The sequence below is a fragment of the Oncorhynchus mykiss genome, chromosome 1, assembly GCF_057628025.1.
Source record: "Oncorhynchus mykiss isolate SJ-2025 chromosome 1, ASM5762802v1, whole genome shotgun sequence".
In the NCBI taxonomy this organism is placed as follows: Eukaryota; Metazoa; Chordata; class Actinopteri; order Salmoniformes; family Salmonidae; genus Oncorhynchus; species Oncorhynchus mykiss.
In genome coordinates, this window is record NC_143022.1 from 70,535,897 (window position 1) to 70,563,157 (window position 27,261).

At 42.6% G+C, this 27,261-nt stretch overlaps 3 protein-coding genes across 13 annotated transcripts in view; 2 read left to right on the forward strand and 1 right to left on the reverse strand.

Moving 5' to 3' along the window:
- The window catches only part of LOC110532586 (ectonucleoside triphosphate diphosphohydrolase 6), a 30,037-nt gene extending 29,517 nt beyond the window's left edge, over positions 1–520 (forward strand). For all 5 annotated transcript variants that reach the window (XM_090238119.1, XM_090238109.1, XM_090238135.1 and 2 more), the window contains one exon: positions 95–520. In XM_090238119.1, coding sequence (XP_090094245.1) covers positions 95–178 — 84 coding nt within the window. In that variant the 3' untranslated portion in view covers positions 179–520. The remainder of the gene's footprint in view (positions 1–94) is intronic.
- Positions 509–2,926, reverse strand: LOC110527584 (barrier-to-autointegration factor). 5 transcript variants are annotated; one of them, XM_090238150.1, is made up of 3 exons: positions 2,808–2,926; positions 1,058–1,185; positions 509–765 (listed from the first exon to the last, which is right to left on the reverse strand). In XM_090238150.1, the coding sequence occupies exons 2-3, from the start codon at positions 1,181–1,183 to the stop codon at positions 619–621; spliced, it is 273 nt and encodes a 90-aa protein (XP_090094276.1). In that variant the 5' UTR covers positions 1,184–1,185; positions 2,808–2,926; the 3' UTR covers positions 509–618. The 5 variants fall into 5 exon arrangements, with proteins under 5 accessions (XP_090094276.1, XP_021464651.1, XP_090094282.1 ...); XM_021608976.3 differs by having other exon boundaries at positions 2,794–2,888; XM_090238156.1 differs by having other exon boundaries at positions 1,058–1,198; positions 2,794–2,878.
- pygb (phosphorylase, glycogen; brain) lies at positions 1,599–26,868 on the forward strand. 3 transcript variants are annotated; one of them, XM_036983300.2, is made up of 20 exons: positions 1,599–1,619; positions 6,262–6,363; positions 8,373–8,451; positions 8,603–8,706; positions 8,786–8,917; positions 9,045–9,156; positions 12,008–12,090; positions 16,196–16,339; positions 17,085–17,177; positions 20,284–20,430; positions 20,747–20,910; positions 21,145–21,259; positions 21,527–21,628; positions 21,793–21,940; positions 22,757–22,815; positions 23,023–23,164; positions 23,987–24,194; positions 24,501–24,635; positions 25,169–25,235; positions 25,760–26,868. In XM_036983300.2, the coding sequence occupies exons 2-20, from the start codon at positions 6,292–6,294 to the stop codon at positions 25,922–25,924; spliced, it is 2,271 nt and encodes a 756-aa protein (XP_036839195.1). In that variant the 5' UTR covers positions 1,599–1,619; positions 6,262–6,291; the 3' UTR covers positions 25,925–26,868. The 3 variants fall into 3 exon arrangements, with proteins under 3 accessions (XP_036839195.1, XP_021464581.2, XP_090094198.1); XM_021608906.3 differs by lacking the exon at positions 1,599–1,619 and adding an exon at positions 2,842–3,339; XM_090238072.1 differs by lacking the exons at positions 1,599–1,619; positions 6,262–6,363; positions 8,373–8,451; ... (4 more) ...; positions 16,196–16,339; positions 17,085–17,177 and adding an exon at positions 20,035–20,106.
- Positions 26,869–27,261: the final 393 nt, after the last annotated feature.

Genomic DNA, 27,261 nt, shown 5'->3' on the forward strand with positions numbered 1-27,261 from the left:
TGCAAAGAAATGCCATTTATCATTCAATCGAAATCAATACATTTCCATGGGTCTGCATCCGATGGTCAAGGAAGTGATTTGTGTGTGCTTTCAGCTGGCGAGGAAGATTGATGAAGTGGAGACTAGTTGGGCTCTGGGGGCTTCTTTCCACTACATAGAGTCCCTCCACAGTCAGTGAGCTGCCATGACATGCCAGTGTTTCTGTGCTGCAAAGCACACTCAGGCCGTTTTCCCAAAGTGATTGCAGAGAAAAAGTACAACGTTTCCCGAATTTGTTTATTTAACCAGTTGCCTTTGGATGTTTGACTTTATTTTTGCAGGCGTGGTTTGTTTATACTTCATGAATGTTGGTTGTGTAATAAAGCACATGCTACTGCTGTAGTTTAAAAGAGCACGACCAGTTACATATTTGGTATTTGAATATAACATTGTGCTAAAATGTCATTTTCTGTGTACAATTCAGAATCAACTGGGTTAATGAAGGCATAAGTATTTAGAATAAAATAACATTTATATTCCACATCTTTATTAAATTATTTTGCTCAGACAAACCAAGCCACTGACATTTTCACTATAAACAGATGAATGTTCTAATCTTTAAAATGTTACATTAGGGACTCATAGGAATGCATCACACCACTCTCTCAGGCACTGGGAGCAGGATGTAGCATTCCTGGTGTTGGCTCCGCTGGTGTCTTTCAGCCACTCAGTGAACAGCTCCCCATCCTTCCGCAGCAGCAGGTACTGACCCAGAACCACAAAGGCCTAAGAAGGAGATGCAGCGGTTATCCTACATATTACTTTGTTGCAGTGAGCCTGCCCTTAAGTGCAGGTCAGTACTGTGGTGCTACTGTCCATGGTGGGAAAATCATCAAAACAAGCCTTGTCCTGGGACCATTTACCAGTCCCCATTTGCCACGAAGCCAACGCCTTGACAACTTAAGGCGCAGGAGCTCCACAATACTTGACCTAACGTTAACATTCTAAGAGGTCATTTTTTAAAATCTAGTCTAGAATGCATAGCATGTGAAGCGCTGTAAAAAACGAACGAATTTACTCTGTCAAAACCTTGCTCCTCCAGTTTTTTTCCCAAGACCTCGCCAATTCCCGAAAGTGCAGTCACCGGTTTATCGCCCATGGGTTCTGCAACGAAGTCCCTGTGCTTCTGAGAAGTGGTCGACATTTCTGCAAGAGACAGCTGCGCAATGATGGTCTAGTAGTCAAACAACTATGCTGTCTGTGCTAACTCACTCTAATAACATCTGCTCTAGGCGTGTCTGTGCGCCATATGGTACCTACAGCTTCCAGTTAATATTTCAGTAGGCATATGTTGAAATAACTTACACTATTGTATTTCACGGCCTTACCCGAGACAATGGACACACTGGCCTTCACTAATTGTTACCATGCGTTTATGATTTGACGGATCACGTGCTATAAAAGTGCGCGAATGTACGCACTAAAACACCTGTAGATAATTAAATGAGACTGACGATAGGCTACTGATGGTAGGTGGGGATTGATGGTCTGTTTACATAGCAGGTTAGGAGAACTAACGTAGCAGGTAAGGATAATGAGGTTAATGTTAGGAAATGGCATAGACGGCGCATAAGTTTCAGGTTTGTGGAATCTTATTTTGACCATAAAAATTAACCGTTATAATACAGCATTCCATGTATCATCACATTTGCAGACTTATGTAAGAAACCATTCTATTCATAATGTGATGAGCAGATTGGATAGTCATAATTTAGGCTATAATATAACTCGATCACTGTTCGCAAACAGACCGTTCAATGCATGGCTGAGTGCATATAGCAGGGATCATCAACTAGATTCAGCCGAGCACAGATTTTTACTTGAGCGGATTGTCAGGAGGCCTGAACATAATTACAAATATTTGTCAACTGCAAATTGACAGCAAAAAACCCAAACGGACTAAAACAGAATGTCAAACCGTACTTACATTTGTATACGATCACATACTGTATATCTCTATTATGCGTGGGAATACTTTGGAACAGATTTTAAAGTATTTTATGTCCAACCAATAAAACATTAAAAAAATATATAGATGAAATATATATATTTATCAGTGGAGGCTCCTCAGAGGAGGAAGGGGAGGACCATCCTCAGTATAGGCTATACTGTTCTCACAATTAAGTTGCATTTTTTTTGCAACTAAAAGAGAGATTACAGTCGTTTCATTGTCTTCTCTTTACAGCAATACACTACATTTCACTGACAGTCGCAAGTCAACAATCATCAACAATCAACTATTTGGTATTTGCAGGGAGCGCTGCGTTTCTTTCCAACTGTAGGTAATGCAATTTAAAACAATCCACATTGTATTTTTTTAAAGAGGCTAATGATCCTCTGGCCAAATCATGCTTTAGTAGGCTAGCCTATTTGAATGATTTAATGTATTTCTGTATAGACAGGAGAAGGCTAATTAGGCTATATAATTTCGGCAATGTATTTGAATTTCCTTTTGGGAAGCGCTTAGCTTCAACTACCCGTATGGACGCGTCGACTATTGGAAAGTGTTTAGGCCAAAGACAGGTTTAGAAACTCTGTGGTTAGGTTTATCTACAATGCTAGTCGTCAACAACTGTTGTCCCCGACACTATCACTAGATGGCGCTGTAAGACGATCTAGCCACAACGAAACGGAAACAGACCATCAGTCCCGATCTTATAGCTAAATGGCCTCGACATACCATAAATCAGTACCATAACCATTGAGCTATAAAATAACACTCATAACAAGTGTAAGTAGCTAGATTATACATACATCATAATTCCCACCTCTGTCTGTGACAGAACATTACGACGTCGACATCGACGCGACGCTTGCTCTAGATCTGACGTCAAGACGTTTTCTTTTTCGCACACATTGACCAATAAGAGACAAGTGCGAACACACTCCCCTCCCATCAATCCAAACTGATAGAATTAAGGGGTGTGTTTCGAGGAAGTTTTTTTTCTTCTAGGAACCAACTGTCTGCAACCAAGGGCTATCAGGCGTGGATCTTCTCAACTCAACTTCTAATCAATTCAAACCTTGCACAAATTCGGGTAGAGTTTATCTGAAGCTATGAGCAGCCCACTGAGTGATCATGAAAAGAGAAAACAGATCAGCGTGCGTGGCATTGCAGGGTTGGGCGATGTCGTAGAAATCAAGAAAAGTTTCAACAGGCATCTTCACTTCACTCTTGTCAAAGATCGCAATGTAGCCACCCCTCGGGATTACTACTTCGCCCTGGCTCACACAGTCAGGGACCACCTCGTTGGGAGATGGATCCGCACTCAGCAATATTATTATGAAAAAGATCCAAAGGTAAAGGCGAAAACATCTCCCGAAAGTATACAGGAAGTGTATGGGAGTCGGTTTCCTTGTTACTTTGTTGCACATGCAATGTGTCCAGTTGCATTTTGAAATCAGTGGTTATTTGTATTCTTGGTCTGCTCTTCATGCAAGTTTCTATTTGATTATTCCCAGATGGCCTGTATGTGTAGAAGAGGATACCAAATTTACTGCAATGAGTTGTTTCTATAGACTGTATGAAAAATCATTATTTTGTTCAAAATTGTATCAGCTTCCTAGTGGTGGCTGCAACCTGGTCTCAGAGCATTTCATAATATTCTGTATGTAAATCCGAGACACTTCATTTAGTGTACGTTACTTTTCATATTGTATGTATTAATTTGTGAATGTCCATCTCCCATTTCGTATATATGATATGTTACGAATTGCAATTCATGTATGTTACGAATTCGGAAAATATAATGTTATGAATTCTAGCATGGTGGCTAACATTAGCTAGCTGGCTAATGTTAGCTGGGCTAAGGGTTCAGTTTAGGAGTTGGGTTAGGGGAAGGTTTTTTTTTTTAAACTAACATGCTAAGAAGTTGCAAAGTAGCTCTAAAAGGTTACAAAAATGCTCAAGTTGTCCATGATGAGATTCAAACTCACAGCCATCCACCCCGACCAACCACCCTACTTTTGTTTTTGCCATGAACCATCTGTAACCATCTGTTTTTACCCCTTTTTCTCCCCAATTTCGTGGTATCCAATTGTTGTAGAAGCTACTATCTTGTCTCATCGCTACAACTCCCGTACGGGCTCGGGAGAGACGAAGGTTGAAAGTCATGCGTCCTCCGATACACAACCCAACCAAGCCGCACTGCTTCTTAACACAGCGTGCATCCAACCCGGAACCATCTGTCTTATGTAACCAAATCAAACATTACATATCCTACTAATTTGAGTGTCTCGGATTGACATTTTACTATGTTACGTCTAGTCTGAGACCAGGCTGAGTAGTAATTTAACACACCGGTGAATATCTACTTTCAGGCATTCGGCTACCAATAGCATAGCTCTCAAGAACCCAAGTGGGGTATACCCAGTTTACAGCCGGCCCTCCTTAGGTTCTCAGTTGATGGTACTGATCACAGCCTGCTCCCTCGCGAAGTACACTCCCGACGCTCTGTTTAATCCCGACGCTCTATCTAAACGCAAATACGCCTCACCTGCGATACGGGGTAGGAAAACTTTTGGAACCTAACTTTCATAGCGAGAAAAAAATATTTAAAATACAAAATATACACTTACTGTGCGAAGCGACACATCCTCCCACCTTGCACAGGCATTTACATTGGACCATTCCACTTTTCCTGTGTTTCTCAAATACAGCTGAGTGCAACTTTCCCAAACTGCGTACAGTAAAAGTGTATCTTTAGTATTTGAAAAAGTATTTCTTGACTATAAGAAAGTTAGATTCCAAATGTTTCAGAAACTGTATCATGTGCGAGGCGTATTTGCGTTTAGACAAGCGTATTTTGGCAGCATTGAAGCGTCAGTGAAATATAGCCTAGTTATCTTTACTCATTGTGTATTTATTCCTCATGTTATTGTTTTACTATTCTATCACATTTTTTTCTCTCTGCGTTGTTGGGTAGTAAGTAAGCATTTCACTGTTAGTCTACACTTGTTTACGAAGCATTTGACAAATCAAATTTGCTTTGATCACCTCAGGCAGCAGACAGCTTTGTGAATAGACTGTATGTATAATGTTTAACATTTACCATCTATTTGAATGGGCTACCAATAGCCTTTATTATCCAATATTCTGTTCAGTATGCTGGATCATTAAGACAAGACTACAGATGAAGTGTTTTCTTTTTTTATCAGCGTCTACATTTTGTCTGGCAATAGTGAAAGAGCCATGGGCATTTGGTTTGTCTTAATTATTCAGTTTAGTTTATGAATATTTTTTTCAACATGTAGCTAGAGGTTGTCCATATTTTATTGTGGACATACCCTTTTTTACACATCTGTGCATGAACATGCTGGAAACATGCCAGATATTGCATGACCTGCATCACAGAGTAATGGTCCAGAAAATGTATACACTTCTCTACATTCACTTTTCAACAGGCTAAACATGGTCTGTCTACCATAGTCTTCCTTTTTACTTGGAAAGGGAATTATTTGAATTCAGAGAGAGCAATCAATGCAGTACAATCAGTAAAATACCAGCTGCAGTGGTGACAAAGCCAAACCTAAAGATCCCAGCAGCGTAATGTTCACTCTAACAAAGGATTCTACCAATGCACATGATCTGAGACAATGACCAGTTCCAGACCTTATGGGTGTGATGGCTTTGAATGAATAACAGAAAAACCTGTTGGCTTTTCAACCGTGTGTTGTTCAGAGCTAAATTCTTGCATACGGTATATCCCCAAACCATCCATTGTGTGGAACTAAACAGTCCCTCATCTGAGAAATACTTTTTTCCCTCCTGCTCTGGCAACAATCAAGCTGACACATTTCTTAGCATAGCTTTGCATGGGTTCTGATTCTGAACAGTGCCAATGACCTGATGTTATTGCTTCCTCTCTGGGGGGTGGTGAGGGTGGTGGAGGACTGAGGGGAAATAGTCGGAGCAGTGAATAATCTGAGATGCGTTAGGCTACAAGTGACCGAGTGCTGAGCAGGGGGTCTGCAGTACTGCATGTTGGTGGTTTATGACGTCATGCTGACCCAACTTTGCTCAAGTCTGTAGCACAGATTCTTCAGCTTCTGATGATCTCAAGTTGATTAGCGCCACTGAATGACCGGTCACAAATCTGTGTTGCTACAAAGTGTTTGTCATTGTGCCTACAGTATATCATTTTCCCCAAACCGTTTCTTTGACTGTCTACATATCTACATTTCCCGATCTCTGAAATGCTGAAACCAATCTGTCATCTTCAGAGGATCCACTATCTATCATTGGAGTTTTACATGGGTCGGACCCTTCAGAACACCATGATCAACCTGGGCCTGCAGAATGCCTGCGATGAAGCCATCTACCAGGTAAAACCATACACCTGCACTGCCAGTGTCTTTAAAATATAAAATAAAAACTGTATCTCCTGCCATACAGTCAGGATGAAGATGTGGACCTCAAACTCCCCACGTATCCATCCCTAGTCCAAAATCAGACCTGACTTTGTGTGATGGGCTTATTAGTGTCTCTCCCAGGTACAATGCTTTCATCACCATTGTCACAGTCCAGCTCCAGCACTGATGCTCACTGTGTTCTGACTGGGAGGAGGAGGGGGGGGGGGGTCATATTACCATTCATCCAATACATGTTTTATAAGGCCTCCCTTTGTTTTAGCTTTCAATGGGGATTTAAAGAGTTTCTTCAATATTTTTGAATGCTTTTTAAGTTACTAGTTCTGAAAGTAGCCAAAAAGTGTTCCCTGAAATGATGTACCACGTCAATGCAAGCTCTTGTTTTGCTGTGTGTACATCTTGCTAGCTGTCACTCAAATGTTGAGGGGCTGAAGCTCATTGGCTAGATCTCAAACTGCTAGGGGGCTGGCATACGTGGGGGAACATTTTTGGAAAATGATGCAGCACAGCTTCTAGAAAAACAGTTGCTTTCAAACTAGGGATTTCGTGGCCAATTTAAAGTGAGACAGTAATTCTACTCATAGCTTATGCATGTTTGAACTACACATTGACACATCCAGCCCAAAACGGGAGGTTTATAAAATACTTAGTCGCCAAAGTTCCAGAGCACGTCTTTAATGAAAGTAGCTGTAACCCTATTTCTCATGATTAAGGTGCCTTTGCCAGTGATGTTTTCGAGACTATCAGTACAGACTGTTTACTGAGGCTGCCTGTCCCAGTATCTGAACGTTAGAGATGTCAACAATGAGTATGACATGTCTCCTCTCTAAAGCCCTGGAAGCTCCGATTCAAACTCACATTAGACAGCTCTGTAAGCGTTATAATGTCAAAATGAGTTAGTTGCTCAGCGAAAATCCATATTTGGTAATAACTAATACATTTACCCCTGTTACGGCCAGTATGTACTTCCAAAAAAGGTCTAAATAAAAATGTACACGCAACAGAAAACATGCCTGTTCGGCACCTCCAATTTAAATCCGTCATTACAGTGCAGGTTGGAAGTCTACAACAGCTCAATACATTGGAAGTGCCGAAGAAGATGATTTCTTTTCCCGGTTGATTTTATATTTTTATTAAGACCTTTTTTGGAAGTACATACTGGCCGTAACGGGAGTACATTTAAGATAGTTGCTCAGCAAAAATCCATATTTGGTGAATAACTAACACATTTTGACATAACGCTTGCAGAGCTGTCTGAGAGTTTGAATTGGAGCCTCCTTGGGCGATCGAGAGGAGACCCGCCAGACTCGTGGTTGACATCTCTAACTGACAGATACTGGGGCAGAGGCTACCATGCCTCTCGTATAGTTTCTCAGTGTAATATCTGATTAGTAGACCTAGCCAATGTGGTCTCCTCAAAAGCAACATGAGATTTAGACCTAATGTACAGTATCTGTAGCTTTTAACAATCTTCTTGTTCAGGACAGTGCACCCTTTTGTTTGCAATAAGTTAAAAGAGAATCTCCCTATGAAAAACAAGGCATCACAGCCTGCAAGTGTGAGGTCTGTTGGCCACGTTGTGTAGACGAGGAGGCCTACATTGGGAGAGTCAACAGCAGTCGGTTCTCACTCAGTAGAGAAATGTAGGCCTATATTTGTTTTATTTCCTCATTGTTCTTCATTGGAACACAATCTACAAGGAACATGACGTTACAAGTGTATGATTAAACAATAAAAATAAATACCACACACCAACTAACCTGCAAGTAGGCTACATACTGCTGTGTCTGTATTGCTTAAATTCAAACCTTAACAGTAGGCTTATTAGGACTACTTGTGCTTGAAGTTTCTACAATGCAGACAAGGGTTACTCAAGTTCATGTCAAACTCTATTGGCACCTGATGCTGATGTATGCCTGGGGCTGTATAGGAGATGTTTCTAAGGAGTTCTCTCTGTTGACCAGCTGGGCTTGGACATAGAGGAGCTGGAGGAGATCGAGGAGGATGCTGGCTTGGGGAATGGGGGACTGGGCCGCCTTGCAGGCAAGGCTTTAAACACTCTTTGTCACAAATTCCTTGTGACACTCAGACATTCGAACATGATTTGTGTAAACTCAAACATCTCACCCAATGCAGGCAAATGTAAGTAGAGCATACCATAAGAAATGGACCTTCACACGTTCTTCCATTTCAGCTTGTTTCCTGGACTCCATGGCCTCTCTAGGCCTGGCGGCCTATGGCTATGGTATCCGCTATGAGTTTGGCATCTTTAACCAGAAGATCTCCAATGGCTGGCAGGTAATGGAGCATGGCATTCTTGGTCACATTTCGCGGTTATTGTGATATTGCATCCGTACATATTTTTGTTCCCTCTCAGGTGGAGGAGGCTGATGATTGGCTGCGGTATGGAAACCCGTGGGAGAAGGCTCGTCCAGAGTACATGCTCCCTGTGCATTTCTATGGCCGAGTGGAGCAAACAGCAGAGGGTGTAAAGTGGGTGGAGACCCAGGTGAGTCTGTGTACACATACACCATGTGATCCCAGACAAAACATTTGAATCGATCGGCATTTCTCTTCTAAATTCTCTGTTTCCCATTTCATTTCTCCTAATACTTTTTTTTTTCTTTGTTCCCTAGGTTGTCCTGGCCATGCCTTATGACACTCCTGTGCCTGGATTCAAGAACAACACAGTTAACACCATGAGACTGTGGTCTGCCAAGGCACCCATTGACTTCAACCTGCAGGAATGTACGTCTCCTTGCCCATTTTTAGCATAGATCTGTTTAGCTGTTAAGATCTATAGCCTGTTGTCAATAGAGGTTGGTAACACTACTCAGAAACTTTAATCAAACTGTAGCTGATACACTCAGGTGCCTGAAAGACACCTATGTTAAGAACACAGTAGTCACAATTGATAATGGAAGTTATATTGCTGTCTATGGGAGCTAATTCATCTCTAGAGAACTGTGGAATGTAGACCTTGAGCCCAGCCTTGAACTATGAGTCCAGTTTTGCACAGATAGACATTTCTTTTGAGTTTCTAAGGATCTATTTATGGAAAATACAGTGCCTTGCGAAAGTATTCGGCCCCCTTGAACTTTGCGACCTTTTGCCACATTTCAGGCTTCAAACATAAAGATATAAAACTGTATTTTTTTGTGAAGAATCAACAACAAGTGGGACACAATCATGAAGTGGAACGACATTTATTGGATGTTTCAAACTTTTTTAACAAATCAAAAACTGAAAAATTGGGCGTGCAAAATTATTCAGCCCCTTTACTTTCAGTGCAGCAAACTCTCTCCAGAAGTTCAGTGAGGATCTCTGAATGATCCAATGTTGACCTAAATGACTAATGATGATAAATACAATCCACCTGTGTGTAATCAAGTCTCTGTATAAATGCACCTGCACTGTGATAGTCTCAGAGGTCCGTTAAAAGCGCGGAGAGCATCATGAAGAACAAGGAACACACCAGGCAGGTCCGAGATACTGTTGTGAAGAAGTTTAAAGCCGGATTTGGATACAAAAATATTTCCCAAGCTTTAAACATCCCAAGGAGCACTGTGCAAGCGATAATATTGAAATGGAAGGAGTATCAGACCACTGCAAATCTACCAAGACCTGGCCGTCCCTCTAAACTTTCAGCTCATACAAGGAGAAGACTGATCAGAGATGCAGCCAAGAGGCCCATGATCACTCTGGATGAACTGCAGAGATCTACAGCTGAGGTGGGAGACTCTGTCCATAGGACAACAATCACGTATATTGCACAAATCTGGCCTTTATGGAAATGTGGCAAGAAGAAAGACATTTCTTAAAGATATCCATAAAAAGTGTTGTTTAAAGTTTGCCACAAGCCACCTGGGAGACACACCAAACATGTGGAAGAAGGTGCTCTGGTCAGATGAAACCAAAATTGAACTTTTTGGCAACAATGCAAAACGTTATGTTTGGCGTAAAAGCAACAGAGCTCATCACCCTGAACACACCATCACCACTGTCAAACATGGTGGTGGCAGCATCATGGTTTGGGCCTGCTTTTCTTCAGCAGGGACAGGGAAGATGGTTAAAATTGATGGGAAGATGGATGGAGCCAAATACAGGACCATTCTGGAAGAAAACCTGATGGAGTCTGCAAAAGACCTGAGACTGGGACGGAGATTTGTCTTCCAACAAGACAATGATCCAAAACATAAAGCAAAATCTACAATGGAATGGTTCAATAATAAACATATCCAGGTGTTAGAATGGCCAAGTCAAAGTCCAGACCTGAATCCAATCGAGAATCTGCGGAAAGAACTGAAAACTGCTGTTCACAAATGCTCTCCATCCAACCTCACTGAGCTCGAGCTGTTTTGCAAGGAGGAATGGGAAACAATTTCAGTCTCTCGATGTGCAAAACTGATAGAGACATACCCCAAGCGACTTACAGCTGTAATCGCAGCAAAAGGTGGCGCTACAAAGTATTAACTTAAGGGGGCTGAATAATTTTGCACGCCCAATTTTTCAGTTTTGGATTTGTTAAAAAAGTTTGAAATATCCAATAAATGTCGTTCCACTTCATGATTGTGTCCCACTTGTTGTTGATTCTTCACAAAAAAATACAGTTTTATATCTTTATGTTTGAAGCCTGAAATGTGGCAAAAGGTCGCAAAGTTCAAGGGGGCCGAATACTTTCGCAAGGCACTGTACATCCAGATTTTTCTTTGTATAATATGTATTACTTACAAAGCCATCTGGCCTGCAGTAGTTCTTATTCTGGGTTCTTGGTTTCTCTTATATGGCAGGTGGACAGAGAGCCAGGGAAATTATGCTAATATAATATCAGGCCAAGATTAATGGGTATTGATGCAAAGAGTGGCAATGGGGGGAGATGGTTACCTTAAAAAAGAAGCTGTTTGGAATACAAAGTGTTGCCCCCTGTACCAACACAATGCCATTGCCCCATTGGTGGGGGAGGGGAGAGGGCAGCCTGCCAACATTACCCATGGATACGACCCTCTTAGGACATGGAGCTTAGGGCGCTTTCTACGCTGACTGTTTCCAGGAACTCTCTACTGTTGTGCAGAAAATCCTTAATGAAGTTGGCCACGCTCAGCCGAAATAAATTCAACACTGGATCCCATTTCAAATGCTGTGAAATTACATAATACTAAGATGGTGTGCCATTCTCCTAATGTGTGTGTGTGTGTGGTCTTCCAAGCTGTGTTTAGACGAGCATGAGAGGCAGGTTTGGTTGAGTTAATGTTTACCATGGAAGCATGTGTAGCCATGAGAAACAACTGGGTTCCCTGGGCTCATGTAATCAACGAGTGGTTACAGCAAGGGACAAACCTACAAGTCACATCTCTCGTGACCTTTCTTTCAACCACTACTCAATTGCATTAGGATCAGTTATAAACCCCTTTTTCAAAGTGAGGTGTAGATCATCTATGCTGTTTTATACTGTGTACCTATACTGCTCAGCCACAGCAGGACCCACAACAGCCAAGCTGCCTAAAGCCTTTGAAGAAGAGATTGTCCTCAACCTTGACAGGTTGCTGATGTATAATTGAAATACTGTATCATTTTAAATGGTCCCCTCTCTCTTGTGCAGTCAATGTTGGTGACTACATTGAAGCTGTGTTAGACCGCAACCTGGCTGAGAACATCTCACGCGTCCTCTATCCCAACGACAATGTGAGTATCTATGTAACCCTTATGGAGTAGAGATGACATTCTGCAAGTGCTCAAAGTGAAAATGACCAGCAATAGTGTGTGAGAAAAAGGCATTCACTAGGCCACATGGGGGTGGTGCGTTCTCTCCAGCCATGACCTAATAAGGTCATAAGGGATGTGTTGTGGCGGTGTCTTAGTACAGCATTCAGCGCAATCTCCTCAGTGCTGCAGACTCTGATGTGTAACGTGAAGCACGTCAGCTGTTCAAGTTAGGATGAGGAAACCGCAAGGTTGCTCAACATCTACTGAGAATGGTATTACTCAAAATGCATGTAGATATGTGTAGCATAGTTAGTATGGGTGGAGCAGAGGTCTATGCCTGCCCCAGTTTATCCCTTGGTTAAATAAAAGCAGCATTTGGTAAAAGTTGGATCCACCCGTGCCTCTCATACATACTCCTGCTGTATCTGACATGGTAGTGTGATACAGTGCAGACCCCTTCACTTTTGTTACATTTTGTTATGTTACAGCCTTGTTTTTAAAATGGATTAAATTGTAAAAAAATCCTCATCAATCTACACACAATACTCCATAATGACAAAGCAAAAACAGGTTTTTAGATTTTTTTTGTGCACATAAAAAAAAATTATATATAAAAATAAAAAAAACATTTTTATTCAGACCTTTTGCTATGATACTCAAAATTGAGCTCAGGTGCATCCTGTTTCTGTTTCTACAACTTGATTGGAGTCCACCTGTGGTAAATTCAATTGATTGGACATGATTTGGAAAGGGGCACACACCTGTTTATATAATGTCCCCTCAGAGCAAAAACTAAGCAAATCAAATTTGATTGGTCACATACACATGGATAGCAGATATAAATGCGAGGGCAGTGAAATGCTTGTGCTTCTAGTTCCGACAGTGCAGTAATATCTAACAAGTAATCTAAAAATTCCCCAACTACCTAATACACACAAATCTAAAGGGGTCAATGAAAATATGTACATATAAATATATGGATGAGTGATGGCCGAGCAGCATAGGCAAGGTGCAATCGATGGTATAAAATACAGTATATACATATGATATGACTAATGTAAGATATGTAAACATTATTAAAGTGGCATTGTTTAAAGTGACTAGTGATCCTTTTATTGAAGTGGCCAGTGATTGGTTCTCAATGTAGGCAGCAGCCTCTGAGTTAGTGATTGCTGTTTTTCAGTCTCTTGGTCCCAGCTTTGATGCAGCTGTACTGACCTCGCCTTCAGATTGGTAGCGGTGTGAACAGGCAGTGGCTCGGGTGGTTGTTGTCCTTGATGATCTTTTTGGCCTTCCTATGACTTTGGGTGCTGTGGGTGTCATGGAGGGCAAATAGTTTGCCCCCAGTGATGCGTTGTGCTGACCGCAACACCCTCTGGAGAGCCTTTCAGTAGAGGGTGGTGCTGTTGCCGTACCAGGCTGTGATACAGCCCGACAGGATAATCTCGATTGTGCGTCTAAAAGTTTGTCAGGGTTTTGGATGACAAGCCCAAAATTTCAGCCTCCTAAGGTTGAAGAGGTGCTGTTGCGTGTGGGTGGACCATTTCACTTTGTCTGTGATGTGTACGCCGATGAACTTAACTTTCCACCTTCTCCACTGCTGTCCCTTCGATGTGGCTAGATGTGCTCTTTCCTGAAGTCCACGATCAGCTCCTTTGTTTTGTTGATTCTGAGTGAGAGGTTGTTTTTCCTGACAACACTCCGAGGGCCCTCACCACCTCCCTGTAGGCCGTCTCGTCGTTGTTGGTAATCAAGCCCACTACTGTTGTGTCGGCTGCAAACTTGATGATTGAGTTGGAGGCATGCATGGCCACGCAGTTGTGGGTGAACAGGGATTACAGGATGGGGCTGAGCGCGCACCCTTGTGGGTCCCCAGTGTTGAGGGTCAGTGAAGTGATGTTGTTTCCTACCTTCACCACCTGCGGGCGGCCCGTCAAAGACCAGGACCCAGTTGCACAGGGTGGGGTTGAGACCCAGGCCCTCCAGCTTGATGAACTTGGAGGGTACTATGGTGTTGAAGGCTGAGCTGTAGTCAATGAATGGCATTCTTACATAGGTATTTCTCTTGTCCAGATGGGATAGGGCAGTGTGATGGCGATTGCATCGTCTGTGGACCTGTTGGGGCGGTATGCAAACTGAAGTGGGTGACCGGTAAGGTGGAGGTGATATAATCCTTGACTAGTCTCTCAAAGCACTTCATGATGACAGAAGTGAGTGCTACGGGGCTGTAGTCATTTAGTTCAGTCATTGTTGCTTTCTTGAAGCATGTGGGGACAGCAAATTGGGATAGGAAGTGATTGAATATGTCCGGAAACACACCAGCCAGCTGGTCTGCCCATTCTCTGAGGATGCAGCTAGGGATGTCATCTGGACCAGCAGTCTTTCTAGTGTTAACACGTTTAAATCTTTACTTGCGTAGGCCTCGGAGGAGGAAGGGGGGGGGGGGGTGCAGTCCTTGTTAGTGGGCCGTGACGGTATTATCCTCAAAGCGTGCAAAGAAGGTGTTTAGTTTGTCTGGAAGCGTGATGTCGGTGTCCGTGACGTGGCTGGTTTTCTTTTTGTAGTCTGTGATTTACTGTAGACCCGTGTCTCCAGCCGTGTCTCGTGTCTGAGCCATTGAATTGCGACTCCACTTTGTCCCTGTACCGGCATTTTGCTTGTTTGATTGCCTTGCGGAGGGAATAACTACACGGTTCATTTTCAGCCATATTCCCAGAGTATGAAGGAAGTGTCCGTAGAACTCCGAAAAAGGATTGTGTCGAGTCACAGATCTGGGGAAGGGTACCAAAAAATGCCTGCAGCATTGAAGGTCCCCAAAAACACAGTGGCTTCCATCATTTTTAAATGGAAGAATTTTGGAACCACCAAGACTCTTCCTAGAGCTGGCGACCAGTCAAACTGAGCAATCGGGGAAGAAGGGCCTTGGTCAGGAAGGTGACCAAGAACCCAATGGTCACTTTGACAGGGCTCCAGTGTTCCTCTGTGGAGAGGGTTGTCCTTTTGGAATGTTCTCCCATCTCTGCAGCACTCTACCAATCAGGCCTTTATGGTAGAGTGGCCAGACAGGAATCTACTTCTCAGTAAAAGGCACATGACAGCCTGCTTGGAGTTTGCCAAAAAGGCACCTAAAGGATTTTCAGACCAAGATTCTCTGGTCTGATCAAACCAAGATTGAACTATTTGGCCTGAATACCAAGCGTTACGTCTCGAGGAAACCAGGCACCCTCATCACCTGGCCATTCTGATCGCTACGGTGAAGCATGGTGGTGGGAGCATCATGCCATGGGTATGTTTTTCAGCGGCAGGGACTGGGAGACTAGTCCGAATCGAGGCAAAGATGAACGGAGCAAAGTATAGAGCGATCCTTGATGAATACCTGCTCCAGAGGACCTCAGACTGGGGGCTAAGGTTCACCTTCCAACAGGACAACGGCCCTAAGTACACAGCCAAGACAACGCAGGTGTGGCTTCGGGACAAGTCTCTGACTATCCTTGAGGGGCCCAGCCAGAGCCAAGACTTGATACCGGTCTAACACCTCTGGAGAGACCTGAAAAATAGCTGTGCAGCGACGCACCCCATCCAACCTGACAGCTTGAGAGGATCTGCAGAGAAGAATGGGAGAAACTTGCCAAATACAGGTATGCCAAGCTTGTAGCTTGGCATACCCAAGAAGCCTTGGGGCTGTAATCGCTGCCAAATGTGCTTCAATAAAGTACTGATTAAAGGGTCTGAATACTTATGTAAAAGTGACATTTCAGTTTTGTTTTTTATGCATTTGCAAACATGTCTACATCTATTTCTGGTTTATCATTATGGGGTATTGCGGGGGGGAAACAACTATTTAATCCATTTAAGAATACGGCTGTAACGTAACAAAATGTGGGAAAAGTGAAGGGGTCTGAATACCTTCCGAATGCATTGAATATACTATTTATTCACAAGCATTTCACTGCACCTGCGATAACGTCTGCAAATCTGTGTCCGACGCTAAACTGATGCTAGGTATTCACCACATGGGGTCAACTTGCCCTTGAGTGATTGCTTTGAGAATAGACTGTTATCATTCTAAAGTGTGTGTGCTCAGTTCTTTGAGGGCAAGGAGCTGCGTCTGAAGCAAGAGTACTTTGTGGTGGCCGCCACACTGCAGGACATCATCCGCCGCTTCAAGTCTTCCAAGTTTGGCTGCAGAGACCCTGTCAGGACCTCCTTTGAGACCTTCCCAGAGAAGGTCTTGTATTTCACTATATCCAATTTTGAGCTGTCAATTGTTTTTTTTCTTTGATAAACCCAACCTTATTACTGTTCCTCAAATCCCATACACAACCTTTAATATTACACATTTTACAATTAGTACAACCAATTTTTATTTTATTCAACCTTTATTTAACTAGGCACGTCAGTTAAGAACAAATTATTATTCACGATGACGGCCTACCAAAATGCTTCCTGCAGGGACGGGCTGGATGAAATATATATATATATATGGACAAACACACCTCACGACAAGAGACACTGCAACACTACATAAAGAGGGGCCTAAGACAACAACATAGCATGGCAGCGACACATGAAAACACAGCATGGTAGCAACACAACATGACAACATGGTAGCAGCACAACATGGTACAAACATTATGGCTACAGACAACAGCACATAGGGCAAGAAGGTAGAGACAACAATACATCATGCAAAGCAGCCACAACTGTCAGTAAGTGTCCATGATTGAGTCTTTGAATGAAGAGATTGAGATAAAACTGTCCAGTTTGAGTGTTTGTTGCAGCTCGTTCCAGACGCTAGCAGCAGCGACCTGAAAAGACGAGTGACCCAGGGATGTGTGTGCTTTGAGGACCTTTAACAGAATGTGATTGGCAGAACGGGTGTTGTGGAGGATGAGGGCTGCAGTAGATCTCTCAGATAGTGGGGAGTGAGGCCTAAATCATGGCCATGACTGACACTCTCCATCCACTGGTAGGTGGCCATCCAGCTGAATGACACCCACCCTGCCTTGGCCATCCCTGAGCTGATGAGGATCCTAGTGGATCTGGAGAAGTTGGACTGGGACAAGGTAACGTATTCTCCCAGGCTAGGGTTGAATGGCGGGAACCTAGTTACCGAGATTTGCCGCCAAAAACTACTCTCTTTACCCGGGATAAATAACTGAGGGAAACCAGTGATTTTTATTTATATCAACAGCATGATGTAAAATGGAACTGCAGCTGCAGTTTTTTTTTTTAAACAGACTATCACTCAAATATTGTTGTGTGAGCAGTCTTTCTCTCTCTCTCCATCAATTCCATCTGAAATAGCATCCAAAATAGATAGACCTGTTGAAGATTGAGGAATATACATTTGAAGTGGGAAGTTTACATACACTTAGGTTGGAGTCATTAAAACTCGTTTTTCAACCACTCCACAAATTTCTTGTCAACAATCTATAGTTTTGGCAAGTCAGTTAGGACATCTACTTTGTGCAAGACACACACACTTTTTCCAACAATTGTTTACAGACAGATTATTTGGCTTCTAATTCACTGGATCACAATTGCAGTGGGTCAGAAGTCCACATACACTAAGTTGACTGTGGCTTTAAACAGCTTAGAAAATTCCAGAAAGGGATATCATTGCTTCAAAAGCTTCTGATAGGCTAATTGACATCATTTGAGTCAATTGGAGGTGTACCTGTGGATGCATTTGGGTAAAATCCCTGGCGAAGCCAGAAAAAAAAAGCCGTATTACAACCTATGTCTCGTGATAATTGCGTTGTTCGCTCTACAACCTGTTGGTTCATATGCATATCTATCTATCTATCTATCTATCTATCTATCTATCTATCTATCTATCTATCTATCTATCTATCTATCTATCTATCTATCTATCTATCTATCTATCTATCTATCTATCTATCTATCTATCTATCTATCTATCTATCTATCTATCTATCTATCTATCTATCTATCTATCTATCTATCTATCTATCTATCTATCTATCTATCTATCTATCTATCTATCTATCTATCTATCTATCTATCTATCTATCTATCTATCTATCTATCTATCTATCTATCTATCTATCTATCTATCTATCTATCTATCTAAATAAGAAGACACAGTGGCAGAATGAGCTACACCACACATTTTTGTTTCATCACAAAACCGGAGAGCCAACATATTGCATGTAACAAGCATTTACATTACCTTCAGCACGGTCAAGCAAGTTTGATTACGATATTTTCGGACCACTAAGCAACTATTGATTTAGAACCACAGAGAGTCACCCCAAGTCGCAAGGAAAACAGGAGCTGCCTCCATTAATCCAGCACCATTTCAACATAATCAGATCACCTCTGCTTAGTGACAACTAAAAGTGACAACTAGAAGAATCCAAAAACAATTTAGTCCTATCAATGTAGGATAAATATAATGTGGCTATCCATGGTTCTGATTTCTGTGCAAGTGACTGTGTGTGCGTACACATTTGTGCAAGTAGAAAAAACATGTTGACTCGGCTTACTTGTAGAGAAATGCCAATGCCACCTTCTTCTCTTTCATGTTGACAAAACAGTCCATCACTCTGTCAGTACATGCTTTTATTTTCTGTTGTCCTAGGCTACCTGACTAAAATGCTTGCTCGCTAGCCTAACTTCTTGTCATGGGCACCCCTAGCTAGTTAACATTAGCCTTCTACATATTGAACTTCCATCCTCTCAGGCCAGGGGAACAATATATGAATTAATGATTGGATCAGAATCCCTATAGCCATCCATGGCTAATTTAGGAAAGGGCCAATTTCAGCTAGCTTGCTGATCCACCCCCGGAAGACAACAACACAACAAGATGCAACAATTCAAGATGTTTCTGTCAATGACGTATGCTCTCAATGTGATTTGAAAGGAATGACACCAAATCCAAACTGTCTTCCCTTGACACTTTTTTTACTTTATTTATTTTTTGGTGCGACAGGACCATTCACAGTTGAGTTTACTCGGTTTAGCGCAACGCTGATTGGCTATTTTTGTGTGGGGGGGTTTATCAAGGGAGGCCAAATCCTCACTGGCTTCTATTGCATTTGCATTCAATGATACAGGCCTCAACAATGTCATAAATATTTGGACCAGACAGCATCAGATGGAAACCTACAGACAGAGTGGCGCTGTTTAATTCACTCGGATGCTTTCTCCGGTGAGATACATTCAGCCATTTGCGAGTTGAAGGAAAATTATGAAACACAGAGAGACTAAATATAAATGAGTCTCTCTCTGATTTGTTTTTTTCTTAGTATATTTTTTTGGGAAGCCTGGCTTTCCTTGGCACCCATGAATACACGCCATGGTTTATTTACCCAAGAGAGCATATAGCTATCTACATCTATGGGCTTTCATGTTTTTCTGTCGTACGTAGCCTATATATCATATATGTATTGGATAACGGCACAATCGCTTGGGATTTTAAAATGTATTTTTAATGTAGGACTCATAGAATGTATTTAATGAAAGGGTCATCAGGCTCAGGTAGCATCAGGCTTGATCAAAGCTCTAATCAAATCCAGACATAGGCCTATTTATATGCTTTTGAAGGACACCTCAGGTTTTGGCGGGAAATACCGAGTTACCCGTGAGAAAAGGGATTTTATTCTCAGGATGGATCAGTTGTAAAGTACTGGGAAAATATTAAACCCTATCCCAGGCCTGGCACTCACTATGACAAACCGTACCAAGTGAGATGGCTGTGTAGATGGTAGGACTGCTTAGGTGTGGGACTGTGTCCCAGTATGAACTCTGGTTGAACTGGAAACCAGAGCTGTTTTGGGGCAGCATTGTTTGAGCAGGGTGGTTTTGCCAAGTCATCGTGACGCCGTAACTGAACGGATCCAGCGTGTTGAGCTTGGGTGGAGCCTGTGTATTGGGCAATGCTTCCCTCAGGGAAAACTTCCTTCGAATTGAAGAAATAATACAGTTGGCTAGGAATCACATTGATTGATATACATCTGTTACATTGTACAGTACATGCAATTTCCATTGTACATGTATATGTACAGTATTAGTTATTTATCCTAATCAAATCAACAAACATGTTTTGTGATTGAACTGATTCTGATGCACTTTTTGTATAGACATTGTTGACCTGCGATGCCTTTTCTCTTCTCTCCTTACTCCGTCCCCTGTGTGTTCCAGGCTTGGGAGGTGACGCGTCAGACCTGTGCCTACACCAACCACACCGTCCTGCCTGAGGCCCTGGAGCGCTGGCCCATCAACCTGTTTGAGAAGCTGCTGCCTCGCCACCTGCAGATCATCTACGAGATCAACCACCTCCACCTCCAAGTAAGCCCTCTGTGTCCACTCACTGTCTCGGGACAAAGGAGGCTGATTTCTGCTGCTCTGAAATGGGAGATATTATCATTCATCTCGACTTGGTACGTGCTTTTGATACTGGGTGCTTGAACAAGCTTATCCAGAGTGTGGATCTTTTTCTGTGCTCTGAAGGATCCCCCCTCCTCCCCTCCCTTTTTGAGTGCCGTCTTGTTTCTTTCCACAGATCTGAGCTCAGTGTAACTTTACCTTTTATATTAGTAATCAGCAGCACACAAATGCAAGTTGGGACTATATGTATGCGTACTTATTCTCTGTGCCCTCTCAGAGGATCGCTGCCATGTTCCCAGGGGACCATGACCGTCTGAGGAGGATGTCCCTGATCGAGGAGGGAGACCCCAAGAGGATCAACATGGCCCACTTGTGTGTGGTGGGCTCCCACGCTGTCAACGGGGTCGCCCGGATCCACTCTGAAATCGTCAAGAACACTGTGTTAGTGTTTGACCTGAGTTCACGTTTGATTATGAAATAAGTCTTACCAAAATAGGTGGTGATGGTGGCAGCTTTACATGAAACATTTAGACAAACCTGGAGTATTGTTTTATTAGCTTTCCAGCGATGTTGACATTCCTGTTGTGTTGAACGAGTCTATCAGAAAGACATCCACTGATCATCTAACTTGTTGTGTGCCTGATATATTGTTGTTGTATGTTTCTCCGTCCTCAGTTTCAAGGACTTCTATGAGGTGGAGCCAGAGAAGTTCCAGAACAAGACCAATGGTATCACTCCTCGCCGCTGGCTGCTGCTGTGTAACCCAGGCCTGGCTGACCTCATCGCTGAGGTAACAGATTTTTACAGAGCTAGAGTACAGAGTACCTCCGAGTGTCTTTTTTTTTTTTGGTGCTACCTGCAGGGGAATGAACCTCATTGTGGGTTAGTAGTCCTGCACACCCAATGAACTAATGTCTAACCTTTGTTGTGCTGACACTCATCGGTATGTGATTATTCAAGACCACAAAAGTCTCTGCACACTGTGTCCACATGCTCAAATTCAATTATATGACTATGGTAACTATTTATGCTTTCATACTTTTTGTTTTCACTGTAGAAAATTGGAGACGACTTCTTGACAGACCTCTTCCAGCTGAGGAAACTACTGGACTTCATTGATGAAGATGCTTTCATTTGTGACATCGCCAATGTAAAACAGGTAGCTGCTCATTCAGTTCCACGTTCTTAACATCTCAACCCATTATTTCTTTCTCCCATAAACACAAGAATATAGAGTTGATACAATCTGGTGTCGTGGCCAGTCTTGGGGAACCCCTTTTGAAGTATTTCTCCACCTTTAAATCCCCCTCTGTGTTATTACAGGAGAACAAGCAGAAGTTTGCAGCCTACCTGGAGAAGGAGTATGAGGTGAAGATCAACCCTGAGTCCATCTTTGACATCCATGTGAAGAGAATCCATGAGTACAAGAGACAACTGCTCAACGTCCTCCACATCATCACCTTCTACAACCGTAAGAGCTCCTCCACACCTCATAATATGGGGTGATGTTAGTGCCAACAGAAATCTCATACTTCAAACAACTGCACAGTGGAGACTGGTTGCACAGCCAACACTTTCAGCAACCCAAGGGGGCTCAGTGTTTTAAATCCCTAATGATTTAAGGCTCCTGAGTGGCGCAGCTCGGTCTGGAGGCGTCACTACAGACCCTGGTTCAATCCCGGGCTGTTTCACAACCGGCCATGACCGGGAGTCCCATAGGGCGGCGCAAAATTGGCCCAGTGTCATGCGGGTTAGGGGAAGGTTTGGCGGGGGTAGGCCGTCCATTGTAAATAAGAATTTGTTCTTAACTGACTTACCTAGTTAAATAAAAAAATGTAAACACATTTAATTCAGGCAACTTCTATTGAGTAAATCGTTAGACAAAAATCTGTTCATGGTGGCAATGAAAGCCCACTGCTGTTTGTATAGTAATCTCTAGTGACACACTGTCATTTTGGTTCTGGGCAATTTGGACAGAGATCCCAGTAGTAGGTGTACACTGCCCTCTGGCTGTGGAACCGTTTTTTAATTTAAATTTAATTGAACCTTTATTAAGCTACAATGACGACCTACCCCGGCCAAACCTTAACTCGGACAATGCTGGGCCAATTGTGCGCCGCCCTATGGGACTCTCAATCAAGGCCGGTTGTAATACAGCCTGGAATCGAACCAGGGTCTGTAGTGACGCCTCTAGCACTGAGATGCAGTGCCTTAGACCGTTGCGCCATTTGGGATCCCAGTTAACTGAGCTGAGGGAAATGGAGTAAATTATAATATTTCTCTACAGGGATTAAAAAGGACCCCTCTAAACACTTTGTTCCCAGGACTGTGATAATTGGAGGAAAGGTATGTAGCTAGACATCTGAGGTATATGACACAATCAGTCACCATGGAAATAGTATTTTGAAAATGAAATGTTATAACTGATCTGTTGACTTGTTTGTGATACTTTATATTCGATGTAAGATGAGTTAGTCATTCAGACATATATATATATATATATTTTTTTTTCCTCATCAATATCCAACTGTTGACGCTGTCCTCTCTACCCAGGCTGCACCTGGCTACCACATGGCCAAAATGATCATCAAGCTGATCACGGCGGTGGGCCAGGTGATCAACAACGACCCGGTGGTGGGGGACAGGTTAAAGGTCATCTACCTTGAGAACTACAGGGTCTCCCTAGCAGAGAAAGGTGAGAGGATGGTTTGTCCAAGGATTCACAGATGGCTTCCTTTCCTCACGTCCTCTCCTTTATGACCATCAATATGGAAGGACTTGATGGGTGTGAGGAATAGGGTTCAATCCTATCTAGTCCTGTCTGCTATCATTGAAGGAAAGAGAGGCTACTGAGAATGGAACCCGAGTCCTGTTTGTATGGCGCTATGGTTTGGACAGTTGTTTTTACGTCAATGTTTTAATGTTGTTCTACAGTATGTCTACATGTTACTGGGTAGCAGTGGTGGAAAAAGTACCCAATTGTCATATTTGAGTAAAAGTAGATGCCTTAATAGAAAATGACTCAGGTAAAAGTCACCCAGTAAAATACCACTTAAGTGGAAGTCTAAAAGTAATTGGTTTTAAATATACTTAAGTATCAAAAGTGACAGTATAAATCATTTCACCTTCCTTAAATTAAGCAAACCAGACGGCACCTTTTTCTTGTTTTAATTTATGGATAGCTAGGGGCACAATCCAACAACACTCAGACATAATTTCTAAATTAAGGATTTGTGTTTAGTGAGTCCACCAGATAAGAGGCAGTAGAGATGTTCTCTGATGTGTGTGAATTGGACCATTTTCCTGTCCTGCTAAGCATTCAAATAGTAACGAGTACGTGCAATGTTTTGTTTAGGAATGTATTGAAGTAAAAGTTGTCAAAAATATAAATACCCCCCAAAATGACTTAAGTAGTACTTTAAAGTATTTTTACTTCAGTACTTTACACCACTGCTGGGTAGGATATACCTAGTATGTTTGTTGTTAAGCCCTTCCCTCTCCCTGCTGTATGTTCCAGTGATCCCTGCAGCTGACTTATCAGAACAGATCTCCACAGCGGGAACAGAGGCCTCTGGCACTGGCAACATGAAGTTCATGCTGAACGGAGCGCTCACCATCGGCACCATGGACGGCGCCAACGTAGAGATGGCTGAGGAGGCCGGAGAGGAGAACCTCTTCATCTTCGGCATGAGGGTAGAGGATGTGGATGCCATGGACAAAACAGGGTGAGAAAGAGCTGACTGGATTGGTGTCAGAATGAATGGGACTTGTCATAGACTTAGAAATAAGCGACGTAGAGCAACGGCAATCGTGTGCTCTTATAAACTGGACGGTAGACATTTCTCTGTTCATATTATAGGGATATTTCACCCAAATTACAAAATGACAAATCAGTTTTGGTACCAAAAATCAATATGGAATTTTGCTGAAATGTCGTTTTAACAGTCAAGATAACAAGGCAAATATTTACCCTGTAATGTTTAGCCATCATAAGGATAACCTTGCAACCTTCAAACAATGTATCTGCCCAGGTACAATGCCAGGGAGTACTACGAGCGTCTATCAGAGCTGAGGCAGGTGATAGATCAGATCCAGACTGGCTACTTCAGTCCCAAAGAGCATGAGCTCTTCAAGGATGTGGTGAACATGCTGATGAACCACGACAGGTAAGCAGAATAACAGCAGTGTTGTTGACATATCAGTGTTATTAGCACATTGTCAGCTCTTCAGAATGCAAGGATGAACTGACCTTGCTTGTTGCTGTTAGCCCATTTTTGTTTGGTCCCCCCCAAGTTTTCTGAGCTAAACATGTATTAATTGTTGGACATAAGACTGTAAAAACACCAGAAAATTAATTCCAAGTGATTTTTAATTTTGTAAATCTGTTCCAAAGTACTCCCACGCAAAATAGAGAGGGATATGTGATCGTGTACAAATGTAAGCAATGTTTGAAATTATTGTTTTAGTCAAATATTATATCAGTTGGGCTTTTTGCGTTCAATTTGTAAATTATTTGTAATTATGTTCCGGCCTCCTGACCATGCGCTCAAGAAAAACATTGTCCTTCCGCTGAATCTAGTTGACGATCCCTACAATAGGGTACTTGATCACTGTTTTATTATCTGAAATGGATGTGGTATCTCTACGTTTTAAAAACCTAAGAACTAATTTGTCACTCTGCATCGCTTCCTCACCTCAGGTTCAAAGTGTTTGCTGACTATGAGGCCTACATCACTTGCCAAGATCGAGTCAATGAGCTATACAAGGTGGGCTATGTGTAATGGATTTCATACCTTGAAGAACAGTTCTTGCACACTTCTGTCTTTGAGCCTGAGATGTCTGGCCCCTACGTTGACAGTTTTAGTAAGTCCACCAGGGGGTGCTGTCTGATATGGCTCTGTCTACCTTCATACCAACACAACTGCAAAGCCATCTCTCACTCTCTACCATTGGGAGGTCAGGGCAGTCAGCATGTCACGTTTACCTGTCAGCAGTCCAGTCCTGGTGTTGTGTTACCGTCTCATGTCTTTAGTCTCATTAACAGCTGGGGCTCCTGTTGCACTCGACGGTTGGGTTGTCACAAAGTGCAACAATTTACAGCAAACCCCAGCACCCCCATTTAGCTTCTTCTATTACCAGTTCCCCATGTGGTTGCTGAATTACCACATCTGTTACAATCGTGTAGACCTACAATTGTCTGTGTACTCACCGTAATCATACTAGACAAAACAAGAAGGCAGTCGTTTGTGGCCGACATTTTGATTGAGCTTCCCAATTGTTATCTTTTCAGAACCCTAAAGAGTGGACAAGAACAGTGATTCGAAACATTGCGGGTTCCGGCAAGTTCTCCAGCGACCGAACCATCAGCGAGTACGCCCGGGATATCTGGGGCGTGGAGCCCTCCGATGTGAAGATCCCACCCCCCAACGAGCCCCCTGTTGAATCCCGCAAATGAGGAGCCCGCCTTCACTCTCCAGTTAGGAGAGAAGTGCTTGTGTTACTTCTCCTCGCTGTAGGTCTGTCTCATCAGGCTTGACTCATAGCCCACCCATTACCACATTGCAGAGATGGGGTTCGAGTCGGAGGCAGATCGCATGTACAACGTCTTAAACAGCCAAAGGAAGCGTGTTTGACTCTAGCCTCTGCTTACTATTACTCCTGCTTGTCTTTGACTCCACCATGTGCACGTATACTGTAGATGCCAATCCCAGTTGATCAGTAATGACCATACAGTTTACACTGCTGAATATGATTGGTCTACTACTGCCTCGGAATAGTCAACCAAAAATAACACATTTTGTTTGCTACTAAGACTTGTAATGGGGATTTTGTTTTAATCATCACTGACAAAGCATTGCATTTCAGAGTTATAGAATGTGTACTGTGATATGTCTATATGTTAAGTAAGTGCCTGGTCATTAATGTACCAATTTTGGACCATAGCATAAGAGAGAGAAACAATTATCTAGAAGCAAGTGCCTGGTTTAAAGTTGTAACATGCCATTGGTCTAATGGAACGTTTTGTACAATTCTACTGTATTTGATTTGAAAATGTGTAGTATACAGCTTGGCGAAACAGTTCTGATGCTTCACTATGTCCCTTATGAGGAAAACCATGCTCAGTGGCCTGTTAGAACACTCCCACTTCAGAGATTATGGAGCAGCTGTCACCACAAATGGCCTTGGCGTGACTTCTGAAATGAGATGGCTACTGTATGAGTATAATCTATATTTCAGTAGCATCACTTAAATGTCTTCGCTAAATGTACTTCAAACAAAAATATGCTGTTTCTCAGTAACTACCTTTTTTTTAAGCAGTTGTCTTTTTTCATCCTTCAATAAGTACTGTATCACTTGTCACCGCAATCACGTTCATATTATTAAATGTTTTTTGTGTGATTTATAGTAAGAATATCATTCTACATTTGAGTATAGGGATCCTTAGGTAAATAGTCAAACTGCAGTGGCAGCCTGTTGTGGTCTGCCATGTCTCTCCACCCCTCTGCATCTGGCTTGCTTCTCAAACTGGTCCAACAGGAGTGTTCGTACTCTCAAGCCTGCTTCTGATTTGTGGGGACTAACACCACTACAGTATGTTTTCAAAGACTGCATCTACACAGGCAGCCCAATTCTGATTTTTTTTTCACTAATTGGTCTTGACCGATGAGCTCCGATGCAAAAATCTGTGACTGGACAAAATACATTTACACAGGCAGCCCATCTGGCATTGCCACTTGATCCAGATGCTCAGCTCCCAATACCATCCTCAAAACAATGTATTTAAAGCTAGAA

Bases quoted from the DNA above. Each gene is read 5' to 3' on its own strand.
- pygb (XM_021608906.3), top strand. From the start codon at position 3,097: ATGAGCAGCCCACTGAGTGATCATGAAAAGAGAAAACAGATCAGCGTG. The intron at 21,629-21,792 runs GTAGCTGCTCAT...GTGTTATTACAG, and splicing joins ACATCGCCAATGTAAAACAG to GAGAACAAGCAGAAGTTTGC. The intron at 23,165-23,986 runs GTGAGAGGATGG...TGTATGTTCCAG, and splicing joins GGTCTCCCTAGCAGAGAAAG to TGATCCCTGCAGCTGACTTA.
- LOC110527584 (XM_090238150.1), bottom strand. From the start codon at position 1,183: ATGTCGACCACTTCTCAGAAGCACAGGGACTTCGTTGCAGAACCCATG. The intron at 766-1,057 runs GTAAATTCGTTC...TCTCCTTCTTAG, and splicing joins AGGAGCAAGGTTTTGACAGA to GCCTTTGTGGTTCTGGGTCA.